This window comes from Girardinichthys multiradiatus, chromosome 10, assembly GCF_021462225.1.
Source record: "Girardinichthys multiradiatus isolate DD_20200921_A chromosome 10, DD_fGirMul_XY1, whole genome shotgun sequence".
Lineage (NCBI taxonomy): Eukaryota > Metazoa > Chordata > Actinopteri > Cyprinodontiformes > Goodeidae > Girardinichthys > Girardinichthys multiradiatus.
In genome coordinates this window covers 4,887,105-4,913,483 of record NC_061803.1, presented here as the reverse complement: position 1 = coordinate 4,913,483, position 26,379 = coordinate 4,887,105, and the positions used below count along the sequence as shown (strand labels likewise).

Genomic DNA, 26,379 nt, shown 5'->3' with positions numbered 1-26,379 from the left:
TGGGATTGAATCCCGGTATGGGGCCTTTCTGCATGTTCTCCCATGTATGCTTGGGTTCTCTCCGTGTACTCCGGTTTTCTCCAACGCCAACAACAGATGGATAGATATTATAAATCTGACATTTCCCATACATGGTATAAGAAATATAAATATTTTGACAGCTTCCGAACAACTGCACAAACAATCTGAATGGATTAAAAACAGTTCTGCTTATAATTCTTTACATTTCAAGGCTTGTATAATTCCCACATCTGCAAAATAAATAAATACTTTCAAAAAACAATGAAGAAAAAGACAAAAAACAGAGAGAAACTTTAAGAATTGAATTTAAGGGGAAAAAGACCTTGAAAATATCTAATATTCCTATGGCAATCCTTAAAAGGGCCTATTTTCTGCCTAAGGGACACAGGTGGAGCACAAAATCAAGGAACCCCCAAGGGTTAAAGCAAAAATCTCTTCAGTCTGTGTTGCTGCTGCTTTTTATCTCGTCAGAACAACACTGAAAACATGTCACATGCATTGTGTCTTTATTATGAATGTTTTGCAGAAGTATAATATTCCAGGTGCCAGCTTTTCTTTGTCGGTTACCATCATCATACATGAATAAAAATCCATAACATGCTAATAGCCACAAAGATTATAGAAGCCTGCTGGGAATACAATTACTGCCAGTAGGCAGGCTACATAATGCTAACTCATTTTAACTATAGAAATATCACAATATTGAGATTTATATCTGCAGAATACATACAGTTGATTACAATTAAACTTACAATATAAGAAAGAATAAAAAGGCTGTAATACAGAAAATCTACGATGCACCAAAACAAAAAAAGTACCCGGTCTTAATAAAACCCAGTTGTTGGAATCACAGTGAGGAATCACAGGTAGATAAAGGTCAGAGGTTAATTAAAGACACGAGACATTATAACAAAGAAATTTCTACTGCTGAATTTCCCCACAGAAACATTTCCTAACAAACATTTTACAAATTAGTCTTTAAAAGATCCTCGTTGTACGCAGAGAAAAAATTAGGGCTATACACGTAACTGTGCTGACACATCTGGGATAAAGAAAAAAAATCAGCTATAAGAGGCTTTATTAAGGGACCAGAACGCTACAATGAGTCGGGTTTTAAAGCACCTGTGGATAGAAACTGAGGTTACAGCTGCATCTCTGGTGACAATAACAAGCGATCAGATTTGTTAACCAAATAGTGATGCCCACACAAACACACACACACACAGTTCAGCTTTCATTTTGGAGGCTGTGCAGGCTTTAAGGGCATCATTATTCTGTCTGAAAAGGATCTCTTACAAACTTTATAAAAAGGGAGGTTATAGACGATGCAGTTTAACTGGACTGGATGTTGCTACAGTAGTATTTTCCATTGATATCAACCCATTTTCCCAGCTCACAGTGGTCAGTGGAGTAGAACAGGTATACAGTGAAGTAGCAGAAGAGTAGAAATGCATTTTATGTTCCTGTCAAGAGTTTCATGTTCATAAAAAGAAAAAAGCAAGAAGCTTTCTCTCTGAATTTCTTTTATTTGGCACATTTTTTCTTTGCAGTGACGACTGTGCCTTCTGTATAAGACTTTCCGTAATCCCTCCTGATTTAACATCCGTAGCTAGTCCGAGCTAAACCCCCCTCTCTTTCATCCTCTTTTATCACCCATATGCTTCGTCGCAAATACAAGATGTGGGACGTTTTGAAGTGGTGAAAGTCACAGAGGACAGTCTGAAACAAAGAGGACACTGTGGTTCAAAGTGTTTCTTCTCTGAGGAGGAAAAGGATGAAGTTCACCAGTTTGAATCCACTGCAGTGTAAATCCTGCAGCCTCTCCATGTGTCTGATGGGATTTAATGAGCAAGCTGGTGCGTCTTTGTCGGTGAAGTGGAGGGTGGAGTTGGCAGGCATTTTGTTGGGATTGATGCTGTAGAGCCAGGAAACTTCCACTGGCTTCCCTGTTTTTCTAATAGCAGGTACAGACAAGCGTGTGTTGGCCAGGAGAGAAAGGGACATTAGTCATTAGGCTCCATTTGAGATCAGACGGACCACTCCCTCCCCCACCTGAGACAGAGAGCTGCAGCATTTGGATTATTCTGATTTCTTCCACAACAATTAAAGGACTGTATACAGATTACAGAAATATAATAAAAGCTGTGTATATCAAGAACATGTTTGTCACACATCCGGGTAATTACTAGGCGGTAAAGGTGGTGGTGCAGGTGCGGGGCAGACGTTCAGTTCCATTATCCGGTTTCATCCTCAGATGAAACTCAGGTTTTCACATTTACTAAAAAAAGAGAAGGAAGCGTATTAGTCAGAGCTATGTATCCTGCAACGTTATCTGGATATATAAAATTTCACAGACCACAGAGGATAGTTAGATAACGAGGGGAAAAACAAGGGTCTGCTGAGTCCCAGAGGTTCTAAAACTAAACAATTGCTCCTCTAGTCAGAGTTAATTAGAACATAGCTTGGTTTAATGAGACCCAACAGGCTGAGACTGAGTGCATGTAGAGGGAAAGATAAGAATACGTTTAAACTGAACTAATATGAAAACATACATATTTACTTGCCCTTTCAGGTACACAACACCCTTGTAGCTTTGAAACCTCTGGTAAAGATGTGTAAAAAGCATCAAATAAATTATTGTTTTATTCCAGACGCATTTTTTCATACCGAAACTTTTATTCCAACTACATTTATTTAGTGGTGAAAATAGTGCCATAAATCAGTGAAGCCCCTAACAATAACTATAAAATAAATGTAACAGAAGTATTGTTGATGTTACAGTCATATTCAATAAATTAGAATGAGTCTCATTTCTTAAATTAAAAGTAGCTTTTGATAATAACAACCTTTAAGCAGGAATTTATCACGTTTCATTAAGCCCACATTTCATCTATATGTGTTTCACTTATTGACTTGAATACTGAAATGAATGAACTTTTTAATAATATTCTAATTTATTAAATATGGCTGTATGCATTATTTTTTTTTACAGTGATCAGAGTGTAAAGCAACTTTTAATTGAAAAAAATATATAATATAATAAGTCTCACTGGTAGAGACATCTGCCATTTTATTGGACATGTTCACCACTTTTTCCCATTTTGAAGAGTGAAAAAGACTAATTGGTTTCTGTCACGTCATATTTAAGCCTCAGGGTAACAGGCAGTTCTGGTTAAGTACATAAAAGTGTTTGTTTTATTACTTTTATTTAACAGGATTAGTTAAGAGAGGCACTAACATTAATTTTGTAAAACAATTACTTCTTCACCTGAATTCTTTTCACCATTAAATCAATGTTCTCAAACCAAAGGTTGAATTTTTCTACATTTTCCAGCATGAGACCATGCTGCTGCAATAAAACAGGAATTTATTTCATAGCTTTTTACACGCTTACTAGGGGTGAGGGTGCAAACACACTTTACTTTGCAATAAATCTATGAAAGTGACTGAAAGCATCACTAATCTGTTCTCAGAGTCTTTTTATTTGAAAGGTACAATAAATGCACATTAGTTCATATCGTGAGCCGTTCAGCAACTCACACACTGTCGTACATAGTTTACATACAGGAAGACTTCACAGTTGGTACAAGCAAACAGGACAAGGCGTAAAACAGACAATGAAGTAAACTGATCAATCTACAGGCAAACACAGGCATGCAGTCGGTAACAGCTGCACATGTGGACCCATGCATCCTCTGGAAATGGAGCCATAATGTGAAAACAGATTGTAGCAATACTAGAGATTAGGGTCAGATTAAGTTCTATATGGTCAGATGACCTGATAGATGATATGTTAAAGTGGAGTGAATAGATTATAGAGGAGAGTTCAGAGGAGTAGATCAGCTGTGCACAGATACACTGGGGGTAAAGAGGTGTATTTAGGGGTTAAAGGTCAGATTTGGGACACTCACTGGCCAGGTTGACAATGCAGGCGATGATAATGATCGTCCCTCCTACTAGCGACACAATGGACAGCATCTTGGCCACACGTCCCAGACGCACGGCGCCGTCCAGGTTTCCCTGCTCGAGGCTGTTCTTGGACTGGAGGAGAAAATTAAACCGTTTGTTAGTTTCTGTTCACGCCAACATTTGTCCCCAATTTTAACACCGCCTGCTCGTACCATGATGGAGTAGACAAAGCCAACAATGTTGATAGGCCACACAGGACAGAAGCAGGCCAGCACGGAGAGTAGGAGGTAGTCTTTGACCTTGGTCCTGTCCAGGGGAGGGTTAGTGGCGATGCTGGAGTGGCGGGAAAATGACGGCCTGGGTGAAAAGGCGGTGTAACCAATGGAGCCCGCCCTGCTGCCCTTCCTGGTTTTGCCGTGATGAGGGTAGGAGATTGAGTGCTGTCTTGTGGGAGGGGATGAAATGACTGAAGAGGCGCTCTCTGTGGGTCCCGGGTGGATCCCGTTACCTGCATGTGAATTGTGACAAGGACAAGCAGAAAGTCAGTGTGCCAGTACGTGTGTGTGTGGTGTGTGTGTGTGTGTGTGTGTGTGTGTGTGTGTGTATGTGCATGCTCTCTTGAGAGCAACTCCATGCAGAGGGATTTGACTTTCCCTAAGCTTGCTGAGTATGCAGCTGCCTACGACCCAACCTCCACCCACCCACTGCCTCAGTATGAGGTCACACGTACCGTTCTTCAGTTTCTCGTTGATGACTATCACCAGCTCTCCTTTGGATTTGCTGTGGGGAGGCCTTGTGTCAGTCAGGCTGCTACAGCTGTGCAGGAGCTCTTCACCCACCGGTGACCCGCACGGCACAGAGACGACAGCCTGACTCGGAATGGGGCCGTCCTGATCCATGAGCGACGGTTGTTCTTCCCCTGTCCAAATGACAGGAGCTGGATTCATATTAACAGCCATGCTGATAAGTTAAACCTCTGATTGTGGTCCAGTGGTGTTTGTGCTGCCTGTAGTTAAACCTGACAAATCAGAAAGTAGTTTTACTTACAAATGCTTGAGATATGGCAAAAATCAAAAAGTGATCACAAATCCCGCAACTTTTGTAACAATGGCCGATCAGTTTTAGACAGCTACTTCTTCAGCTTCCCATGGAAGAGAGCTGTGCTGCAGTGCACACAGAAAATAGTTTGTTTATACTTAAGAATTGCAAATATATGGTAAAAATCAATAATCATTCCCACAATTTTTGGAGTAATGGTTCAAACTGCGGCTTTTCCAGCTTCCTGAAAGACCTAGCTGTAAACCTGGGGAAGCTGAAAATATCTTCAGTTATAGTTAAAAATGTTTGGCATATGGAAAAACTCAAACAACTTTTGAAGCAATGGCTGATTGGAGTTTAATTATGCTAGTTTCCTGTAGGGTCTAACTGTGCCGCAATGCAAACACTAAACCCAAGGAAACCGAAAGTAGCTTTGGTTACATTCAAGAATAGTTGCCACATAGCAAAACTCAATAAATGGACCACTAACAATCCCACAATGTTTAGAGTAATCGCCAAGGTTCATACCACTACTTTTCTAGCTCCCTGCAGGAGCTAGCTGTGCTGTGCTGCTACACTGTAAAAGAAACAATAAACAGAGATCTTACAGGCACTAGATTCATATCCTTAACCATACTGACAAAATTAAGCCTTTGATTGTTTTCCAATCCTGTTTGTAATTAAACCTCAGAAGGCAGAAAGTGCTTTTAGTTATACTTACCATGCAATTAATTTCTCTACAATGAAGATTATGCAAAAACTGCCCAAACATTTTTAGAACTTAGTGAAAATGTGGAGTTTTCCTTTTCATTTTATTGGAATAATGTAATATTGACTGAAGTCAGGGGTTTGCAACATGTGTGCCCAAAGCTACAGTGTTTTGGAATATAAAGTTCTTCTTAAAAAGCCAAGTTTTAGCAGTTTTTCTACATGTTTTGATTAAATGTTTGCATAGGAACTCCACAACAGAATGACAATAATGGAACAAGGATATTTTTTCATGTTCAGTTCATTTTGTTTGTCGTAAAACAAATAAAAGTCTATAACACATGACATAAATGTGAAAATTCCCATCACATAAAATAAAAGTATTATTACTTTTCAATCTTTGGATTGAAAAGGTTGGTGAGCTCTGACCACCTGCCTGAAGCCACACACCCTGCCTAACTGATTAAAATGTTTAAGTTCAAATGTATATGATAAGGAGAATATTAAAATACTTATGAGTGGCTGTATAAAATGCCATTTACCCATAATGGTGACCAGTAAATAATTTCAGCATCTCAGTATGGTGCTTCAGCTGCAATATGGCAGACAAGAGGCCCTGTAGAGGATAGTAAGAGGAGATGTGAAGGTAATTTGAGGGTCCATAATCACTGTTCAGAATATGTTTCAGAGCTGCTGCAGGAAAAGGGCTCTTAAAGGGCTTATATGCCATAGAAAGTGCCACAAGGTGTTAAACTGAACCACTGTTAGGATTATATACTGTCTATTAGTTCTTTTATATCATATATGTTTTAAATTTATATTTAAAAAAATATTTTATAGATTTCTCAGTAACAGATCTGAGAAATCCTGTCTTGTTTTGTTGAATGTCATTTAGTATACAGCGAAATGACAATATTGTGATTTGACTTTGCACTCACTACAACCCACTAAATGCTAGCCACGTTGCAGGAGTCCATAAACGCACCATAAACAACCAGACTCCTTTTAAACTGACAGCTGATGGAAGCTGTATCAGTTATTGGAGATTGAATGTCTGGGATGGGCATTCAAGTTGATTTGCTATTTGTTTTGGTGCTAACTAATTTTAGCAGTAAGAGTCAAAAACATATTTCTCTCCATTGTAAGCGTTAAGCATCAACATGTAGCTACGAACTATGTTCCAATGCTAATGCTAGCTTCTATGTCAGCAGAAAAAACAAAACAAGTAAATGTTTGGATTAAGCTGGTTTCAACCTAATCTCTACTTTTGAAGAAAAAATGTTTTACAATGTTGTCTGCTGCCGTTTGTTAAAATTTACTGAGGAGTTCCTGTCATTTAGTGATCTCAAGGGGGCTTCAAGGCTTCCCGCCGTCCACTTTCCACCGCGGCACCCCTGTGGCTACAGAAGCTAAATGATTGCAGTATAATCCCAAAGTGCTGTTACTAAACAGGTAATATAAGCCAGGCATCCCCGACAATGTCTACAAATGCTGCTGTTAAAAAACAATGCAGCAACACCTTAATGTGGCTTTATTTACAACAGGTAGCTCCAGCTCTGTTTGCACATAAGGATTGTTCAAAAGTGGCAGCAGACCAACTATTTTGACACGTATCTTTGTGTTGTCCTCCACAGCTCTCTGCTTGTATCAGCATTGATTCCACTTGGTGCTGCTGTTGTCACGACGTGTTGGACCGTGGATGACATGAGAGGCACACGCCTAGAACCCTGTTTTCTGACCATCCTTTAATTAGGATGTGGTAAATTTGGTTTCTCAAATCAATCAGGATTTGCAAAACACCGGTTTAGGTTTTCATTTGTTTTTAATTATTTATGTTAATATTTCTGAAATGTACATTTTTCACTCAAAGTGATTTTTTTATATAATCATCTAAAATAAATAAAAAATTGCTTAAAATTGTGAAAACACCAAGTGGGTTTGTATGGGTGCCTTGTTTTTAATAATTATGGCTGGGGGAAAAAATCTGTTTCTGTACCATGTTTAGGTCTATTTACAGCCACCCAGCACAACACTGCTATGCTGGTCTAGCATTTAATCTGTCAAGGGGAAAAAAACTCCCCACACCATTTAAATACCTTCTCTTTCACTATATTTACAATTCAAAGTCAGATCCAGATTTATAATAATCCTGTTTGACATTCATTCTCCTTTATAATCGCTTCCCATACAGCTGATGCTTTGCAAACATTAAAAATGCACCAGTGATCCATTATAAATAACGCCTGAAATGTGCTTACAAGTCATTTAAGTAGCCAGGCTTGTTGAGGTGAGGAGAAAGAATGCGGGTCACAGAGACATGAAGGTGGGAAGGGGGTTGGGGTACAAAGGCAGGTTTATTTGATATCACTCCGGCTGCCATAGCCTCTGTGCAGGTGTGCACACATATGGTGGCTGGCACAAAAGCAATAGAAGCAAAAAAGGTTAAGGAGAAAAGAAAATTGCTGTGATGGAAACGGGGAAGGAATTGGAGGCTGCTCGTTAATTATCTCTGCTGCTGATTTGTATTCAGTGGATGTTGTTAAACTGCATCAATAAGCGAAAACAAAAACACGCATATCGTTTATTGCAAGCATGCAAATCCACCAGAAACCGCCCCCTTCCGTCCCTGCACTGAAAATCAAACTGACCTCTTTATTGCAACGCCCGTCTCATTACAGCCGGGTTGTCCCAGGTTTGGGCATCGTGGAAGCGCGATTCTCAAGAAGTCACACGCAGACAAACATCTTATTTTCCCGGGAAGGAAGGTTTAATCTAGGAGCTGATGGTTGTAAATGATGCTGCATGGAAAGCGTCAGGGGTTGGTGCGTCCTCGCTCCGGCGCAGCGATGGATGGAGTCTCCTGGATGGCAGGGTGGATCAGGGAGGAGGGGTGTGTTTGTGTGAAATGAAAAGTGAAATCCACCAGGCTACGTGGAGAGGGAGGAAAGAGGAGGGGTTGGATTATACCACCATCCTCTCCTGAAACCCGAGGAACAAAGCTAAAAAGTGCGATTTTTAATATTTATCCACTGATGCTGCAGCAGCGCACAAAAGAGGAAACTAAACGCGGATCCCAGAGATGGGATCAGCTCAGGAAGAGTAACCATGGACCAGCATGAAGAAGGAGACCATCACATTTACTGGGCTTATTAAATAAACACATACACACTTGTTCAGGTGAGGTTTATTAAAAATATACTTGAGTGCCACCAGCAGGAAAAAAGCTGTTACTACAAAAATATTATAAATGGGGGGAAAAAAAAGCAAAAAAATAAAATAAAGGCAAAAATTATGAGTTTGTCACAAATTATGTACATTAAAGATGAGCTGATACATGTTGAGGGAAAAGCCAATAAATCATTTTCCCATGGCACTCAGGATGTTTGCCTGCAAAAGAGAAGAGGACCCATGAGCATCATAACCAAGAGCTGACTGATCACAACATCCGATTTAATTTGTAAAAATTATGGACACGGACAAAAATACAAAGTTATTAAACAGATGGGTAAAAACTTTACAAAATAAAAACACGTATGAATCAAAGTTTTGTTAAAATAGAAATCTGAATTCGACACCCCAAGCTATATGCAACACCCAGGATCCATAAAATTATTTAATATTACCATAGAAAACATTAAAACAGCATTTTTGTGCATGTTTATTTTTATGCACTAAATATGATCAATTAGATCCAGAAGCAGAAACACAACATTCAACCAAAGTCTACATTTAAGACATAAGTAAATGTAGTTAAGGACCTAGTTTGGGAAATCTAGATATGTTGAAAACTTTAAAAGTTGAAGATGGAGATAAAATATAAGAGCCAGGTTTACAGTAATTTAAGCAGCATGATCCGGTTTTATCACGATATAAAGACGAAGAGCGGGAATCCAAGTCATTCAGAGCATAAATACCCTCCACCTGCTCCCTCTCGCTGCAGTTAGTGTAACCAGTCAGGTCGTAGGATGGGTGAACAAGGATTTTATATTAGGCATAACTATAAATAGATGAACGGATGGAGCAGAAGTCATCTGCACGACCATCTCAAGCAAACAATCAGCAAACAGGAGCTGCCAGTAAGTGGGAGCCGTTCATCCCATCTTGTATCGTTTGCCCATAATAGATGAGCCAGGCAACGTTGCATTTTCCCAGGAGCATCTGGATGCTCTGCTGGTTAGCAACAACATGTGACCCGACTGACAGAGACCGAACAGCTCTTTTCCAACTGTGAGGAATCCATTGGAAAAAACTGGGTTTGAAAATAAACTGACTGGACCAACTTTATCCAGAAAAAAAAAAAAAAAGAAGCCATTTTGTTCATTCTAAAACAGATTTGAAACTAAAAACTGAATTTACTAAACCGTAAGGGTTCTTGTAATGTACACATTTTATTTAGACCCTACAAACTGTTCCTTCTGTGATGCTGAAGTTAAAAATAGTAACAGTTCTGTGTAAAAACCAAGATTTTCTCCTAAAGTACTTATTGTACCAAACTTTACCAGAGAAATGTTGCCACTTTATAACCATTGAGACTATAATTATTGATTATAGTGACGGCCAGTATCATTCTTGCTGAAATATATAAATCGTCATCCCTTTATCCACTCCACATAAAGAGTTAAAACTATATTATAGCCAAACGTAGTTGCTCATCCACCTAAATCACTGAATTTATGGCCACAGGTGTATAAAACCCAGCAGCTAGGCATGCAGACTGCTTCTGCAAACATTTGTAGAAGAATGAGCCGCTGTGGAGAGCTTTCTCTAGAGACGAATAATGCCCCAGTTGCCAGGAGAACGTCATCTACCAGACAACAGAGTCAGGTGTGGTGCAGCGGGGGGCTACGGTGTGTGGATGTTTGTTCCAGGAGTTGGACTCTGCATGCTTCAGCATACTGAAACATTTTGGACAATCCCATGCTTCCGTCTTTACAGGAACAGTTTGATCCAACAGGACTAGACACCAATGCACAAAGTCAGGCCCACAAGGACCTGGATGACCGGGTTTGGTGTGGAAGAACTTGACTGGCCGGCACAGAGTCCTGACCTCAACCTGACAGAACACCTTTGGCATGAATAAGAGTAGAGACTGTGACCCAGAACTTCACAAACGCACTTCTGGAAGAATGCTCAGTTCCCATAAACACTCCTAAACCTTGTGGACAGCGTTCCCAGAAGAGGTGAGGCTGCTACGGCTCTAAAGGGTGGACCAACATCAAATTAAATCCTATGGATGTAGAGTTAAAGTGTGTAAAGGCAGAGGAGTGAATACTTTTGGCTGTATAGTGTGTGTTTTAATCCACTTTGAATTTAATGAGAAGGGACAGAAACCTTGTATATCAAAACTTGGTTTTTTTAACAGTGTCAATGTAGCGACAAGCCCTAGCTAGAGCATCTAAATTTATGGTTACATTTATGTCTGCATGTTGTTTAGCCCACTCTTCCTCTGGTTTACTGCGTTTCAAGGTGAGTCAGTCTCCTTATAAATGTTCAACATGTATGGGGAATTTGCCCTTAAAACAAAAAGAAAATAAGAGATTTGTCTGCAAATCTACTTAAATGTAAATATTTTCCAGTTTTTATGCGTGTATTGGCGCAGTGACCCCTGCAACGTCTAGTCTAAAGCGTACCAACTCAAGGAGTGGAATCACAGTCCTCGTTAATTATAGAATATAAACAAAAATCTGATTTGTAATTTAAAATACTACAGTAATCCACAAATCATGTGTACTTTTATACAATCAATTGGAATTACATTTTATGCTTTCATAATAGGCATAAACAACAACACCTGCTGCTGGATTGATGGTATTTAAATAACGTTTATTTATTAAATGTGTTTATTTATGGAAAGCAATCCTAGCAAAAAACGGATCAGTTTAGAGGAGAGTCTGAGTCATTGTTGCTGCATCTGGCTGATGTTTAGTTAATGAGAGAAGGTTGTGGTGCAAATGACTGCAATACTAATGTTCTGGTGAACGCACCTTCATGAAGGAAGAAAATCTCTTCTGAGTCATCCCCTCTACGTTTATCAGATCTTCCAACTGCAAAATAAGCATCAAGGTAAATAAAAAGTTTCAAGTTGTTTAAAATCAAACATCTCCCTCCCACTAACCTTTGTGAAATGTCCATGGATCTCCCTCCAGCCCAGAATGAGTTTGGCCTTTTTGTCACCGATCTGCTGCAGCCCTTTCAGCTCTTTGAGGCAGCCAGTATTCAGAACATGCAGGATTTTCTGTTTGGACCCATCTAGCACAGATGTGTCAAGCTGGGACTCCCAGGATGTCTCCTTTGCGTTCTCTTTACCATCTGGGGGCTGGCATGGAAAATATGTCGCAGATCATAATCTGACCAACCAACAGGTTCAACTGTAAACATGAATTTATCTGGAACAACTCTGAAGGACAAGGGCAGATAGTTGACCCATTAATCTGAGAGCCTGTAGTGTGTGTGTGTGTGTGTGTGTGTGTGTGGGGTCGACAGAAAACACCCTGCATCAGCTTGTATCTGATGCTTGCAACTCTGCAGATGCGTCAAGCTAAACACGGCAGTCAGGGCTCAGATGCTGACCTCAACCAGGTCTGAAAGCTTCTTCTCTTTCTTCGTGACGCAGACAGACTGCTTCTTGACAACTGCAAGCTGCTGAATCGGCTGGAACTTGACCACTGAAGGAGAGGAGAAATGTATATTTTAATTAAGACACAAAATGATCCTTAATTTCCTCTGTTTTACTGAAGGTTTAAATGCTACAGATTCACAAAGATTCCGCCCTTTAATCCTGATAAAGTAAAAGTGTTTAAAAAAAACCAGAAGCATGAGACAGGTGATCTGGGCTGCACTCCATGATGCTGAGGAGGGTAAAAATGACTCCATCCTCATCGCCATCCGATCCATTACTGGCTGCAGACTTGTAGATTAGTTTTTGTATAACATTGCAGTTCATCGATACTTCTTCTTACTCAAAGTGACAGAATCAGAGCCAAATAAAAAAGTTTTATGGAAACATGAACAGTAGAGGTTACGCCATGTTCTCACATTTAGCTCCTTCTGATTCAAGGCTACAGAAGCCTTTGATTTATTCAATTAAATAAGTTTGTCATTATTTAACAGTATATTAAAACTAACTTCTTATGACGACAATGAGCGTTTCTGTCATTTCAGCTGACCTTGTAAGGGTTGGACCACAGCCTGCTGCTTATTGGGTTTAGTAACATTTGACGGTTTCCTCTGCAGGGGAGCTAAATTGTTCTTGAACACAGGCCCCTCTTTTTCCTTTGCCAGCTGACTGAGCAGCACGGACTTTCTTTCAAACTCCCTCTGCTTCTCTTTAAGCTCCTGCAACAACAAAAAGAAGGAAATCAGAATGGCAGCCCTTCGTCTTCTCTTAATTACATGAAAACCATTGTACCACCTTCTGAGCATAATGTGGTTTTTGTGCTTTTTCAGGGTTTAGTCATCAGAATGTTCCACAGATCATGAGCACCAAGCTGAAGTTAACCATTTTACAGCTTTGGGGCTATTTGACCAACTTACCTGTAGATCAACTCCAGCCAGGATTTGGACCTTCTACACTAAACACTTGTGAACCATTTGTAAAAACGTTATTTTATGTGTTTAAAAAAACAAAACAAAAAAAGAAAACTTACATAAGATGGTAGAAGCATCCTAAAGTGCCTTTGGGTTCATTTAGGATGCAGCTAGAGGTAATTAAAGGGTTATGGGAAATCTGGGCCTAGATTAAATGAAGAATCCATATCTAGCTAAACATAAGAGGCCATTCTTTCACATTTTTATCTATTAGATAAAACAATAAAGTCTTCATATACATATTTTTCCAAAAATAAAGGAGATAATGGGCCCACAGGAACCCCGCAAGGTGTACTTGGTACTGTTAAAAGGAGCCGTTACATCACCTGGATCTCATCGCGTACAGTTTGCCCGTTTTTGTCCTGGCAGACCATCATGAGCTTCTCCAAAGCTATCAGTCGGTCCATCACAGACGGTTCTGACAAGCTGAAAGACAAACCAAACCCAGAAAGGTGGGTAAATAATGAGGGAGGGTGTGATCTTGAGCTTTGAAAACACAGTCAAAGCTCATGTATCCTTGCCAGGACTGATAACGCATGGTTCGAGAGCATTGGCTGGTTTCTCACCCAGCAAGAACATCAGCAGCTGTACGACAGAAACTAGCCTCCAGAACAAGCTAGAAGATCCGGGCCAATTCTGCCATTAAGTCCTATTTCACATAGCAACCATGAGCAATGGCCTTTTACCAAACCACACCAATCGTACTCGTCAACGTCCGCTTCATCCGGGACCGGGTCGCGGGGGCAGCAGACTCAGCAGAGACGCCCAGACGTCCCTCTCCCCAGACACCTCCTCCAGTTCCTCCAGCGGGAACCCAAGGCGTTCCCAGGCCAGCTGAGAGACATAGTCCCTCCAGCGTGTCCTGGCCGTCCCCTGGGCCTCCTCCCGGTGGGACGTGCCTGGAACACCTCCCGAGGAAGGAGTCCAGGAGGCATCTGGTATAGATGCCCGAGCCACCTCAACTGGCTCCTCTCGATGTGGAGGAGCAGCGGCTCTACTCCGAGCCCCTCCCGGATGGTCGAGCTCCTCACCCTATCTCTAAGGGAGTGCCCGGCCACCCTACGGAGGAAGCTCATTTCAGCCGCTTGTATCCGTGATCTCGTTCTTTCGGTCATGACCCAAAGTTCATGGCCATAGGTGAGGGTAGGAACGTAGACCGACCGGTAAATCAAGAGCTCCGTTTTTTGTCTCAGCTCTCTTTTCACCACAACGGACCGGCACAGCGCCCCCATTACTGCGGCAGTCGCACCGATCCGTCTGTTGATCTCCCGCTCCATTCTTCCCTCACTCGTGAACAAGACCCCGAGATACTTAAACTCCTCCACTTGAGGCAGGAACTCCCCTCCAACCTGAAGAGGACAAGCCACCCTTTTCCGGTCGAGTACCATGGCCTCGGACTTGGAGGAGCTGATCTTCATCCCAGCCGCTTCACACTCGGCTGCGAACCGCCACAGCGCATGCTGTAGGTCTTGGTTAGAGGGGGCCAGCAGGACCACGTCATCCGCAAAAAGAAGAGACGAAATCCACTGGTCCCCAAACCAGACCCCCTCCGGCCCTTGGCTGCGTCTAGAAATCCTGTCCATAAAAGTTATGAACAGGACCGGTGACAAAGGGCAGCCCTGCCGGAGTCCAACATGCACCGGGAACAGGTCCGACTTAGTGCCGGCAATGCGGACCAAACTCCTGCCTCGCTTGTACAGAGACTGGCGGAGCAGGAGTTTGGTCTGCATTGCCGGCACCACATCAATCAGCCTTACAAATATTATTAAACTTGGATCTTTAACCTGTGGTTATGTGCTGAGGGCGAGGAGCCATCCTGTTCACATTTCTTTTCATCTTTTTGCTTCTTCTTGTGTGGCTCAGTGACACAACCTCCTGCTTCGTGCTCCTCTCTGGACCGCTTCACTGGAGGCAGAGGGAAAATTAACAGTTCAGTATTCAGAGCACTGTTGGAAGGGCTTAAGGATTCTATAGGGCATAGATGGCTGCACTGCAGAGCCTAAATGAAAAACTTGCAGTTTATTCCTAAATAAAACATTCAGAAGGCAAGAAAAATGTAAATGAGACGTGTATTAAAAGAAATCTAAAAATTTATGAAAACTGGTTATACTCCGCCATAATCTTCTGGGTAGTGGCATTCCTGCCCCCTAGTGGCCATTTAAGTCTGAGGTTCTTCCTCTATTAGATCCATTACTTCTAATTAATTTAACATAAAAACTCACCTGGCAGCACAGGCACAGCCACAGTTTCTCTTGTGAAGGGCTTGTTCACTATGAGCTTAGATTTGGCTGCAAAGTTCAGTGCGCCAAAGGTGTCAAAATAATATTTATTTTCTGGTGCAATGTTTGTGATCATGACGGAGTGGGCCGAGCCACCCAGAGAGTCCTGCAGCAGGCGTGTCAGCTTGCTGTCTCTGTAAGGAACACGGACGGCGGTGCCAGAGTTGAGGGCATCCACCACTTTGCTGAGCGCGAAGAGAGACAGGTTGATGGCGCCGCTCTCCTTCAGACGTATACCCTGGTTACCGGTGCGACGATTGTCCTCACACCCAGCTAGGTCTACTAAGTAAAGTTTCCCCGTCTGCTGTCGGTTGGTTATGGCCCGCTGAGTCCGAACGACCTAGAAAGACGAGGTCCGTATTTAAAATGGGAAACTATGAAGGTCAGACAGGAACAATATTCTAACACCCTACAGGATACTGGAAAAAAAAAAAAAAAACTAACAAAAAAACCCCCCAAAAGATAAAATATTTTGGAAATATTTCCAAATGCATGCTCTAGTTCAAACGAAAATGTAGAAGTAATACTTTAGAAGGAAAACATCCACCCCCACATGAATAAGGACCCTTCATTTGCTGCATAATTCAACATGAACGCGTAGAAAGTGTGATAAATTCTCTGGCATCTGGAGTCCTGCACTTCATATTAAGAGGTAGAAAATACAGAAAAAAAAAAATGCATGATACAGGAAAGAGAAAAACAAAACATTTTATTTAAGAGTTTGTATCTCTCCAGTATTCATCCCAAAAAGCACAGGAGTAGCCAATGGGAGTGTTGCAAGAGAGAATTGATTTTAGCACCAGCTACCAAATCCTGGTCTACTGCTCAGAGACCACGACCTGCTTAAGATGCTGTTGGACAGCTCACTTCATACAGATGCCAAAAAAAAAAAAAAGGTCTACTGTAGCGCAAATAATGACAGACCTTGATGAGCAGAATAGCGTGACTGCGACTGGATCGCTGGTTTAACTTGGTAGAAGCTGTGGTGCGGTTCAGGGTTGCAGGGACAAACTGCTTGTCAAAATCTGAGAACGAGGAGAGGGTTGTGTGGGTGAGGCCAGGAATGAGAATGTTCTTGTCCTTGTCCTCTCTGATCGGCAAATCCTGGGAGCTTGGTGATAGAAGGTCAAGAACCTGAGAGGACAGATAGTTATTATGGATTATTATAAGTCAAACACCTAGTATTGAAAATCATATACAAAAAAAGTAGAATTTAGGTTTTAGGTTCAGAAAATGGGTCATCAATAAGAAGGAGTGAATGGAGTGCATCTATTCCCTTACAAATGAACAAAAACAATTACATAAAGTTAATCAGTTTCTGTCTTCAGCTGGAAAACCCACAATCTGCCTGCGGTCCCAGGTCAACAGATGCTGCAGTAATCACTTCCATTTCCAGGCCTCATTCAGCAGCAATGAAACATGACACCCAGGTGCATGCACAAAATCTGCTGAATGTGCAGCACACTGAGCTGTAGGAGTGAGCCAAACCAAATAAGTCACATTATCACATGGGCATCTCAAGTAGAAGTCCAGAAACTACTGGATAAATCCATCGAGGAAAAATAGTTTCTGCAGCTGCTGGTAGCTTACAGTGAAGCCCCTTGATTGAAATACACAACAACAGAAGTTATACTAGTTACTCATAAAAGCCACTCTCTGAACATGTTTTCCTGTCCAGCAGAGTAGCTCAGAGTTGTTGTCTGAGTGCCAAGAGAAACCCTAACAGATTTACTTCCTCAAGATGAGCATTACAGCGAACGCTTTAAAGCTCTGCTTGATATATATAAAAAAAAACTTTATGAGAAACTGCTTTGGGATTATTTCAATTGTTACGGACACTGAGACAGAAACGAAAAAGAAAAAATAAGAAGCACGAAAGAGAGAGAGATGGGGCAAAAAGGACAAGGGCAGAGAAGGAGAAAAGAATGGAGGAAAGAAAGAAGGATGAAGAGATTAAAAGAACATTTGTGTATCTGTTAATACTTTGTCATACATAAACATGAATCAGAGTTGTGATACTTTGGGCTACAACCCAGGAGAATTCATCAAAGCAATTAAACCTCTAACTGAAGTGTGTTTCTGGGATTTCCCTGCCGAAAGGCTTTTTGTATTTATCGTTTTGAAAGAAAGCAAAGTTGTATGCTATCCTGAACACGTCATCTGCCTCAGATTCTGTTGCTCAACATGTCTCAGGTTAGATGGACACTGGAGAATCACCCAGCAGCTCTGCTCTCCTTACAACACAGACTGTGCAGCTGCCATATTTGCTTTATTTTGCATCATGACACAAACATTCATATATCTGGTCTTACCCTTACAGCTCATAGTCGTTATGCATTGTCATTAAATACCAAATTCAGAAAGCTCGTTGGGGCAATAAAATGGTGGAAAAAAAGTGGGTAATCACAACTAGGTTCAATTTTAGTCAAATCTATGTTTCACAATACTACAGTGTCATAGTGTCCTAATGTCGTGCAGTCCTAAACATCCATCAATCACATATTAAAAGTATGATCTAAACAGGGTTTTAGACACTTGAAGATGTACAAACTGGTCCTACACCAACACCAACTCCCAGCCCCACAACAAGCTCCTGGTTGTTTCAGCTTCAAAGTGGTGCAAGAAGTACTTATTTTTATGGACAATCTAGAGGTGAATTGTGTTTCACTTTCAGTTTCATCTCCAAGAAAATACAAAAACCAAATAGTCACATTATGTTTGCAAGTATACTCAATTTTAAGTCTTTAAATGCTATAAATACTATGCATTTCCAGATCTAATTATTAACTAGAGGAAATAATTGATTTCTTTATTAATTAAAATGAATGATTAAACTTTTCCATAAATAAGCAGCCATGGCCTCAAAATACAAAAAGCTGTTCACTGAAAAATGTTTGAGCTTTTCCCCTTCTGGAAGCTCACAGTAAAACTTAAAGGGATTCTGATTTTCTTATCAAGTAAAGGTTGAATGAGGCATGAACTGATTCTTGAACAGCTTTGTTAACATAATACAGTTTAAAAAACACAATTAGCTACAATTTATATTGTTAAATGCATACCTTTTCATTGTAAATTTCCAGATATGACATGCCAATGATGTAGTCCCACCCTTCATTTTCATCTTTGGCACTGACCAGATTAAAAACCTCACGTACCGCTCGGGGGATAACACCAGGCTGCTCCGCAGTTCCCAACATGGTGTGGGTCTTGCCTATTAAACAACTCAGAGTTAGGAGAAAAACGCTGGAAAACAACATGGCTTAACAAAAAAGTTTAAGCCCTGTGGAAAAACTTCTAATTCAAAGCATTTAAGACCTACTGTAACCAAGACATGTACTATAATAAAATGTAAGATTCAACATACCAGCCCCTGTTGGCCCATAAGCAAACACACTGGCATTCTGTCCGTTTAAAATGTGTGGCAGGATGGGCTTCACTGAGGAAAGGAAAACCTCTTGCTGGGTTGTCTGCTCTCCATGGAAAACATCAAAACTAAAGACAAACAAACTAGATTTAGTGTTCAACTATCAGAATATTATGATTGAAGTTCAGAATCTCAACATGTCCTATTTTATTTAAGAGTTTGTATCTCTCCAGTATTCGTCCCAAAAAGCACAGGAGTAGCCAATGGGAGTGTTGCAAGAGAGAATTGATTTTAGCACCAGCTACCAAATCCTGGTCTACTGCTCAGAGACCACAACCTGCTTAAGATGCTGTTGGACCGCTCACTTCATACAGATGCCAAAAAAAAAAAAAAGGTCTACTGTAGCGCAAATAATGACAGACCTCGATGAGCAGAATAGTGTGACGGCGACTGGATCGCTGGTTTAACTTGGTAGAAGCTGTGATGTAGCTGAGGGTTGCAGGGACAAACTTTCAAAATCTGAGAACGAGTGGAGGATTGCGTGGGATCCAAAACGTCCCATTTTATTTTTTTTTTTTTTAGACTCAAGTTGTCAGACTTCTTGACAGAGCTGAACTAAGTCTGACTGTAGAAAAATGGCTGTACTATTTAATTTCTTCTAAGGATTATATATTTATACTTAAAGTCTGGATGCTGTGAGCACCTGAAACCAAATTCCTCGTTTTTGCCTTAATTTATTTTTACAGCCACTTTAAATTGTAACCTAGCATTTCAAATTGTATTAATCATTCAACTGTAATTTACTCACTTTGAAACTGGTATTTGTTATTACATCTTCTGATAGCCATATAACATATCTACACATTTATACCTCCTTGCACAAATTCACTGTTTACCGCATATTATATAGTATTTATTTTCAATTGTACATATCTTGCCTTCAGCAGTGTATACCACACTTAATCATCTCTAATTTATAGAGAAAACCTTATATTCCTTATTTTTTTATTCTACTGTGGTGTATGGTAGCCCAGCGCAAGCACCCTCAATTTCGTTGTACTCCCCAGCACAATGACCATAAAGATTATTCTATTCTATTCTATCTTGCCCAGTAAAGCTGATTCTGATTCGGTCTGAGATCCAACACAGAAAATTTGAATTTGATTACCTTGAACTGGTGAACACCAGGTCAGATAGTAAAAATTTTTGTTTTTGTTTTCTTCTGTTCATCAAATGTATCAAAGATAGGAACGGGGGTGGGTTGGGTTTGGGTAGGAACACTTACTGGTATTTCACGGTCTCCGTTGCATTCCTCCAATTAATTATCTCCAGGTTCTGAGAGTCCAGGCCTCGTACACACGGGCCCTCGCCCTTTTCATCTTGTCTGCTCACGTAAGGTCGCAGACGGACCGCTACACGAACCCTGGAGGTCTTCTTGGTCCCCCGATCCGACACGGTCGGGCGCTGCGCCATCTTTGAAATCTTCCCAAAACAAAGGCCTCATAACAAAGAAATTAGTGGAATATTTTTTTTAAAAATAAGAAGATGGAGAAATATATTCTTCAAGAGCAGTAAATGTAGAATGTAGATTAATTAAAGCGTTACTAAACAACCATTTAGTTACCGAAGAGGAGTTCAGTATTAGCTTATAAGCTAGCTTTAAAGTTGGCTATCGTATCTCACCTTTTAAACTGGTTTCCAAATAAAGTACAGACGTTTTAAAGTTGTTAGGTCAATGCTTACCGATATTTTGCGCAACCTCTCGAAATAAATCGTCAGTTATTGCTAAAACTTCAGTTTTAGCAACATTGCAGGAGCCTTATTTTAACTGCAACGGTCGACCATCGAACACTTTTTAAACTATGACACCGGAAATGTCCAACGACCAATCGTAATTTGTCTTCTTCTTCTGGAGTTAACAAGGGGTGGCAAAAAACCGTGCTCTACCGCCACCAACTGATATGGAGTGTGGTTCATCAAATGTATGTATATATATATATATATATATATAATATAATCAAATTCTATTGATTATTTTTGTATGCTTTCTTTTAAATAAAGAAATAGTTGGTTTATATATGCTCCCTACATTTCTTTTTCTTTACATTCTTTGTATATTACGTTAAACGTGTCTTTAATCTTTTGACCAATCAGAATTTACCGCTTCCGCTTTTTGCTATCCTTACCCCTACTGATAAAATTAACTGATGTTATAAATATCACTTTCGAATGAATACAGTAAGGACTTAATTCTATAGACATATAGTAAAAGAAAAACAAGACGTAAGAGATGTTGCTAAAAACCTGCTTCAAAAATACCCGCGCCGCTGCTGCGTACGACACACGATGTAACGTCAAGCCCAGATCTCCACGAAAACCACCACGACAGTTTACGGCGCTTTTCATGTGTGAGGAGTATCCATGTACTGTTCTATCAGCGGAATTTCTGTGCCTAACAGAACGAAGAAACTCGTCATTAGACAGTACCCCCAGCCAAAATGGCGCTATGTTTACGTCTCAGTTTAATCCTTTATTGCACTTAATAAAATCTATGGCGAAATGCGGTGATTTTATCGCTTGGAAAAGAACCCGAGGACCAGTTTAACCGAGCTGCAACATAATTCGTGGTAAGATTTAAAGGTATGTATTCATGTTTTAGCAGAACTGGCGGCTAGGCCTGACTATAGCTAGCATGTAAAGTGCAGCATAAAAGTAAGTTCTGTGCTAGGTATTTATGTCAGTACAGCTAATATCGCGTAGCTGTTAGGGGCTAAAAGCCAACTCTTGCGAACTCACAGTTTTCCTGTTACTTTCCACTATAAACGTTGTACAAATAAAGCTCTGTTAACGCTGATCTGTGGTTAAAAACGTCCCTCAGCAGCTGTAAGGATGCAGGCTGTAGCCGCTGACTCTGCCCTTAGAGAGGGCATTGAGGCCATGGGCGTGACGGACTCAGAGAAACCTGCTGCAGGCCAAGAGGAGGAGAGCACAGCGGAGCACAAGGACACAGAGATGACAGCTGCCACAGAGGAGGAAGACTCTGCTGCAAAGGAGGAAGCAGGTAGAAGCAATAAGAATAATCAGCACCTAAACATGTAGTGATGTTGCACACTAAATAATCATTCGGTGTGGATTTTGCGAGTTCTTTTATTCTTCACAACTGTTAAAGACAGATAGAAAGTATCGGTGAACGCTCCCTCCCGCAGCCGTTACAACACTACTGCCGTTGGCTTGCTGCGGCATGAGAGCCCACTGAATTTGAGACGCCCTCTGTTGGCGAGCTGCCGCCACTACATGCTTCTTCCAGCTCTTTGTATCAATAACACAAATGGATCCTGATGAACTACAGGTCCTTCTCAAAAAATTAGCATATTGTGATAAAGTTCATTATTTTCCATAATGTCATGATGAAAATTTAACATTCATATATTTTAGATTCATTGCACACTAACTGAAATATTTCAGGTCTTTTATTGTCTTAATACGGATGATTTTGGCATACAGCTCATGAAAACCCAAAATTCCTATCTCACAAAATTAGCATATCATTAAAAGGCTCTCTAAACGAGCTATGAACCTAATCATCTGAATCAACGAGTTAACTCTAAACACCTGCAAAAGATTCCTGAGGCCTTTAAAACTCCCAGCCTGGTTCATCACTCAAAACCCCAATCATGGGTAAGACTGCCGACCTGACTGCTGTCCAGAAGGCCACTATTGACACCCTCAAGCAAGAGGGTAAGACACAGAAAGACATTTCTGAACGAATAGGCTGTTCCCAGAGTGCTGTATCAAGGCACCTCAGTGGGAAGTCTGTGGGAAGGAAAATGTGTGGCAGAAAACGCTGCACAACGAGAAGAGGTGACCGGACCCTGAGGAAGATTGTGGAGAAGGGCCGATTCCAGACCTTGGGGGACCTGCGGAAGCAGTGGACTGAGTCTGGAGTAGAAACATCCAGAGCCACCGTGCACAGGCGTGTGCAGGAAATGGGCTACAGGTGCCGCATTCCCCAGACCTGGGCTACAGAGAAGCAGCACTGGACTGTTGCTCAGTGGTCCAAAGTACTTTTTTCGGATGAAAGCAAATTCTGCATGTCATTCGGAAATCAAGGTGCCAGAGTCTGGAGGAAGACTGGAGAGAAGGAAATGCCAAAATGCCAGAAGTCCAGTGTCAAGTACCCACAGTCAGTGATGGTCTGGGGTGCCGTGTCAGCTGCTGGTGTTGGTCAACTGTGTTTTATCAAGGGCAGGGTCAATGCAGCTAGCTATCAGGAGATTTTGGAGCACTTCATGCTTCCATCTGCTGAAAAGCTTTATGGAGATGAAGATTTCATTTTTCAGCACGACCTGGCACCTGCTCACAGTGCCAAAACCACTGGTAAATGGTTTACTGACCATGGTATCACTGTGCTCAATTGGCCTGCCAACTCTCCTGACCTGAACCCCATAGAGAATCTGTGGGATATTGTGAAGAGAACGTTGAGAGACTCAAGACCCAACACTCTGGATGAGCTAAAGGCCGCTATCGAAGCATCCTGGGCCTCCATAAGACCTCAGCAGTGCCACAGGCTGATTACCTCCATGCCACGCCGCATTGAAGCAGTCATTTCTGCAAAAGGATTCCCGACCAAGTATTGAGTGCATAACTGTACATGATTATTTGAAGGTTGACGTTTTTTGTATTAAAAACACTTTTTTTTCATTGGTCGGATGAAATATGCTAATTTTGTGAGATAGGAATTTTGGGTTTTCATGAGCTGTATGCCAAAATCATCCGTATTAAGACAATAAAAGACCTGAAATATTTCAGTTAGTGTGCAATGAATCTAAAATATATGAATGTTAAATTTTCATCATTACATTATAGAAAATAATGAACTTTATCACAATATGCTAATTATTTGAGAAGGACCTGTATTTACGTAAAACAGAATTGTTGTATTAAAATAAAACAAACCAACAGGTAGGGGAAATGTAACTATATTTAATCTATTCTGTCACACTGACTTGCAAAATAATTAATATTCCTTCATCAGTTTCACATCTTTTTTGTGTTTTATTGGTATTCTATATGATAGACCAACTAAAACATAACATAAAGATTGTTGTTGCGTCCATTTGAATTCAGACCTTATGAACATTATAGCAATGGTTTTCAGCTCTGGTTCCCAAGGTCCACTGTCCTGCATGTTTTAGGTGTTTTTCCTGCTGTCACACACCCAATTAAAATGAATGGGTGTTTAACATGCTTCTGCAGAATTTGATGACATGCTGAAGAGGCAATTGATTCTGGTGTTCAGGTGCAGAGAGACATCTAAAACATGAAGGACAGAACATGAAGGACAGAGGGCCCTGCGGACTCCGAACCTGCACCCATTGTCGAGGCTTTTGTAGCCTTCTTCCCACCAACTTGGACCAGTGTCCCTAAAGCTGAAACAAAGCTTTTCTACAACACAATGCTGCCACCACCATGTTTGAACGTGGGGAGGGTGTGTTCAGGGTTATGTACATTGTAACACCTCTAACTTGAGGGGTTTGCGTGTAGGCCGAAAAGATCAGTTATGACCTCATCTGACCAGAGCAGCCTCTTCTCATTTCTTTGTAATATTTTGCATTAAATTTTGCATAAAGAATTCACGAGTTCTACAATGAATATTGTAAAAACAACATATTGTATGTAAATACCGCAATACCCACTTCTAATTCTCTCAGATGGGAACATAGATGCAGCTGAAGGAGAGACGCAGAAAGGTGAAAGTCAAGCTGAGACCGGAGGGGACGCTGAGGAGGGGAAGCAGGCTGCGGTGGCGGACGACGATTGGGAACTTCCGTACAGCGATGAGGAAATGGAGGACCCCAAAAAGTGGATGCCCGCTCCGGCTGAGATCAAAAGACTCTATGAGGTTCTTGCTAAAGGGGAGATGCTGGAGCTGAACTTTGTGCCCCTCCCCAGAAGGCCCCCAACACCTGAACGCACCCCTTCGCCTGAGAGGAACGACGAGGAAGAAGCGGCAAAGGAAAGGGAGAGGCTGGAGAGGGAACGGAAGTAAGTTCTACTGCTTTACCAACTTTCCTACTTAGATACGATGATTTCATCTCAGAGTCGAAGGTTCTTAAGGAGCCCAATATCATAGTGGGAAGCTATTGACCACGAACACAAGGTTTAAGGGTAAAAAACCTTGGAGTCCTTGACAGTTATCCATTGGAAATGAAAGGATCCACAGCTCCTACCAACTCAGCAGGCATGGGCGATTCTTCAATTTAATTCAGGTGAATTTATCTGACCTGTCAAAAGGCCAAAAACAAACATTTAACATCTGTTTGATTGCAAAATACTTCAAATTTAAAAGATCAAAGCAAATGTTTGGTTTTTACTTCAGCCGTAGCTTCACTTTTGTTTTCATGGTCAAATCATGCTTTAAGATGCTTTAAATACAACTAAACACAACGTGTATATCAAGCTGTTTGAAAGTCCAACAGCTCCTTATCAGACTGACAGAGGAAGTGAGGACACAGGAAGTCACAGGGCGTGCTGTGACTCTTTCCATACACTACAGGAAGGCAGGAAGAATGCATTTCAGTAGCCGGGTACAGGTTCTGAACCCTGGATCGCATACTTCTGCTTCCTGTTACATCAGATGGGTTATCTGGGATGTTGGAAATAAACGGCTTCATGTTATTTTTTTTCTGTAGGCCTCCAACTCCAACTGAATTCGACTTTGATGAGGAACAAATGCAAAGCACACCGAAAAACGCCTTCCTGAACAGACGCAGAACACCAGGTGAAACAAATGACACAAACAGATGTTTCTGGATAATAGTTTGATAAAAATGACCAATTTTCCTTTTTCTCTTAGGGTCTTCTGCACGCTCCTCCGTTAAGCGAGAAGCTCGCCTGGACAAGGTCCTGTCGGACATGAAGCGCCACCGGAAAATCGAGGAGCACATTTTGCGCACGGGGCGGGACCTCTTCAAGAGCGAGAAGAAGCCGGAGAAGGCCCTTTCCCCGAACAGCCAGAAGGAGCGAGAGAAGGAGAGGGAAAGAGACAGCAACCCCAACACCATCTTCTCCCCGAGACAGAGGAGATACTGATGAAGATGTGCCCAAAGGACAACAGGACCGAGAGCTTCTCAGGAAACTGAATCATTTCTAATGTAAAAAGTTTTGTATGTTTTTTGTGTTTTGTATGACGAGAATAAACATTTTAAACTAAAACAATGTAATCTGTTTGGAATCAGTATGGAGCTTTTAAATGAATGTTATTTGTATTTTCCAGCCAATTAAACCAATAAGGGCAGCTGAATCAATGAATTGCAATTAAAAAGCACCTCAGTCAAGTTGATATGAAGCATTTCGGATTTGTTTTACGTCATAATTTGGCTAAAATCATGTGCCGCCGATTCTTTGCACTCCTTTTTGCCAATGGAACAGCACTTCTGCAACATTTTACAAGGATGGAGCAGACAAAGGATC

General features: G+C 41.1%; 3 protein-coding genes across 7 annotated transcripts; 1 reads left to right on the top strand and 2 right to left on the bottom strand.

Annotated features, from left to right (window-relative positions):
• Positions 1-510: 510 nt before the first annotated feature.
• On the bottom strand, positions 511-8,636 carry prrt2 (proline-rich transmembrane protein 2). Of its 3 annotated transcripts, none has more exons than XM_047377042.1 (5): positions 8,325-8,636; positions 4,661-4,849; positions 4,143-4,438; positions 3,933-4,062; positions 511-2,299 (listed from the first exon to the last, which is right to left on the bottom strand). In XM_047377042.1, the coding sequence occupies exons 2-5, from the start codon at positions 4,827-4,829 to the stop codon at positions 2,283-2,285; spliced, it is 612 nt and encodes a 203-aa protein (XP_047232998.1). In that variant the 5' UTR covers positions 4,830-4,849; positions 8,325-8,636; the 3' UTR covers positions 511-2,282. The 3 variants fall into 3 exon arrangements, with proteins under 3 accessions (XP_047232998.1, XP_047232997.1, XP_047232996.1); XM_047377041.1 differs by having other exon boundaries at positions 4,661-4,867; positions 8,325-8,632; XM_047377040.1 differs by having other exon boundaries at positions 4,661-4,948; positions 8,325-8,596.
• A 208-nt stretch (positions 8,637-8,844) lies between these two features.
• On the bottom strand, positions 8,845-20,808 carry kif22 (kinesin family member 22). Its single transcript, XM_047377035.1, has 13 exons — positions 20,650-20,808; positions 20,192-20,405; positions 18,907-19,034; positions 18,602-18,753; positions 16,467-16,676; positions 15,486-15,882; positions 15,048-15,168; positions 13,590-13,689; positions 12,843-13,011; positions 12,247-12,341; positions 11,792-11,992; positions 11,661-11,720; positions 8,845-9,063 (listed from the first exon to the last, which is right to left on the bottom strand). Exons 2-13 carry the CDS (start codon positions 20,377-20,379, stop codon positions 9,034-9,036), a joined length of 1,851 nt encoding a protein of 616 aa, XP_047232991.1. The 5' UTR covers positions 20,380-20,405; positions 20,650-20,808; the 3' UTR covers positions 8,845-9,033.
• A 496-nt stretch (positions 20,809-21,304) lies between these two features.
• pagr1 (PAXIP1 associated glutamate-rich protein 1) lies at positions 21,305-26,121 on the top strand. Of its 3 annotated transcripts, none has more exons than XM_047377037.1 (5): positions 21,305-21,533; positions 21,785-21,967; positions 24,618-24,951; positions 25,599-25,687; positions 25,763-26,121. In XM_047377037.1, the coding sequence occupies exons 2-5, from the start codon at positions 21,796-21,798 to the stop codon at positions 25,996-25,998; spliced, it is 831 nt and encodes a 276-aa protein (XP_047232993.1). In that variant the 5' UTR covers positions 21,305-21,533; positions 21,785-21,795; the 3' UTR covers positions 25,999-26,121. The 3 variants fall into 3 exon arrangements, with proteins under 3 accessions (XP_047232993.1, XP_047232995.1, XP_047232992.1); XM_047377039.1 differs by having other exon boundaries at positions 21,305-21,546; positions 21,788-21,967; XM_047377036.1 differs by having other exon boundaries at positions 21,309-21,546.
• The last annotated feature ends 258 nt before the right edge of the window (positions 26,122-26,379 follow it).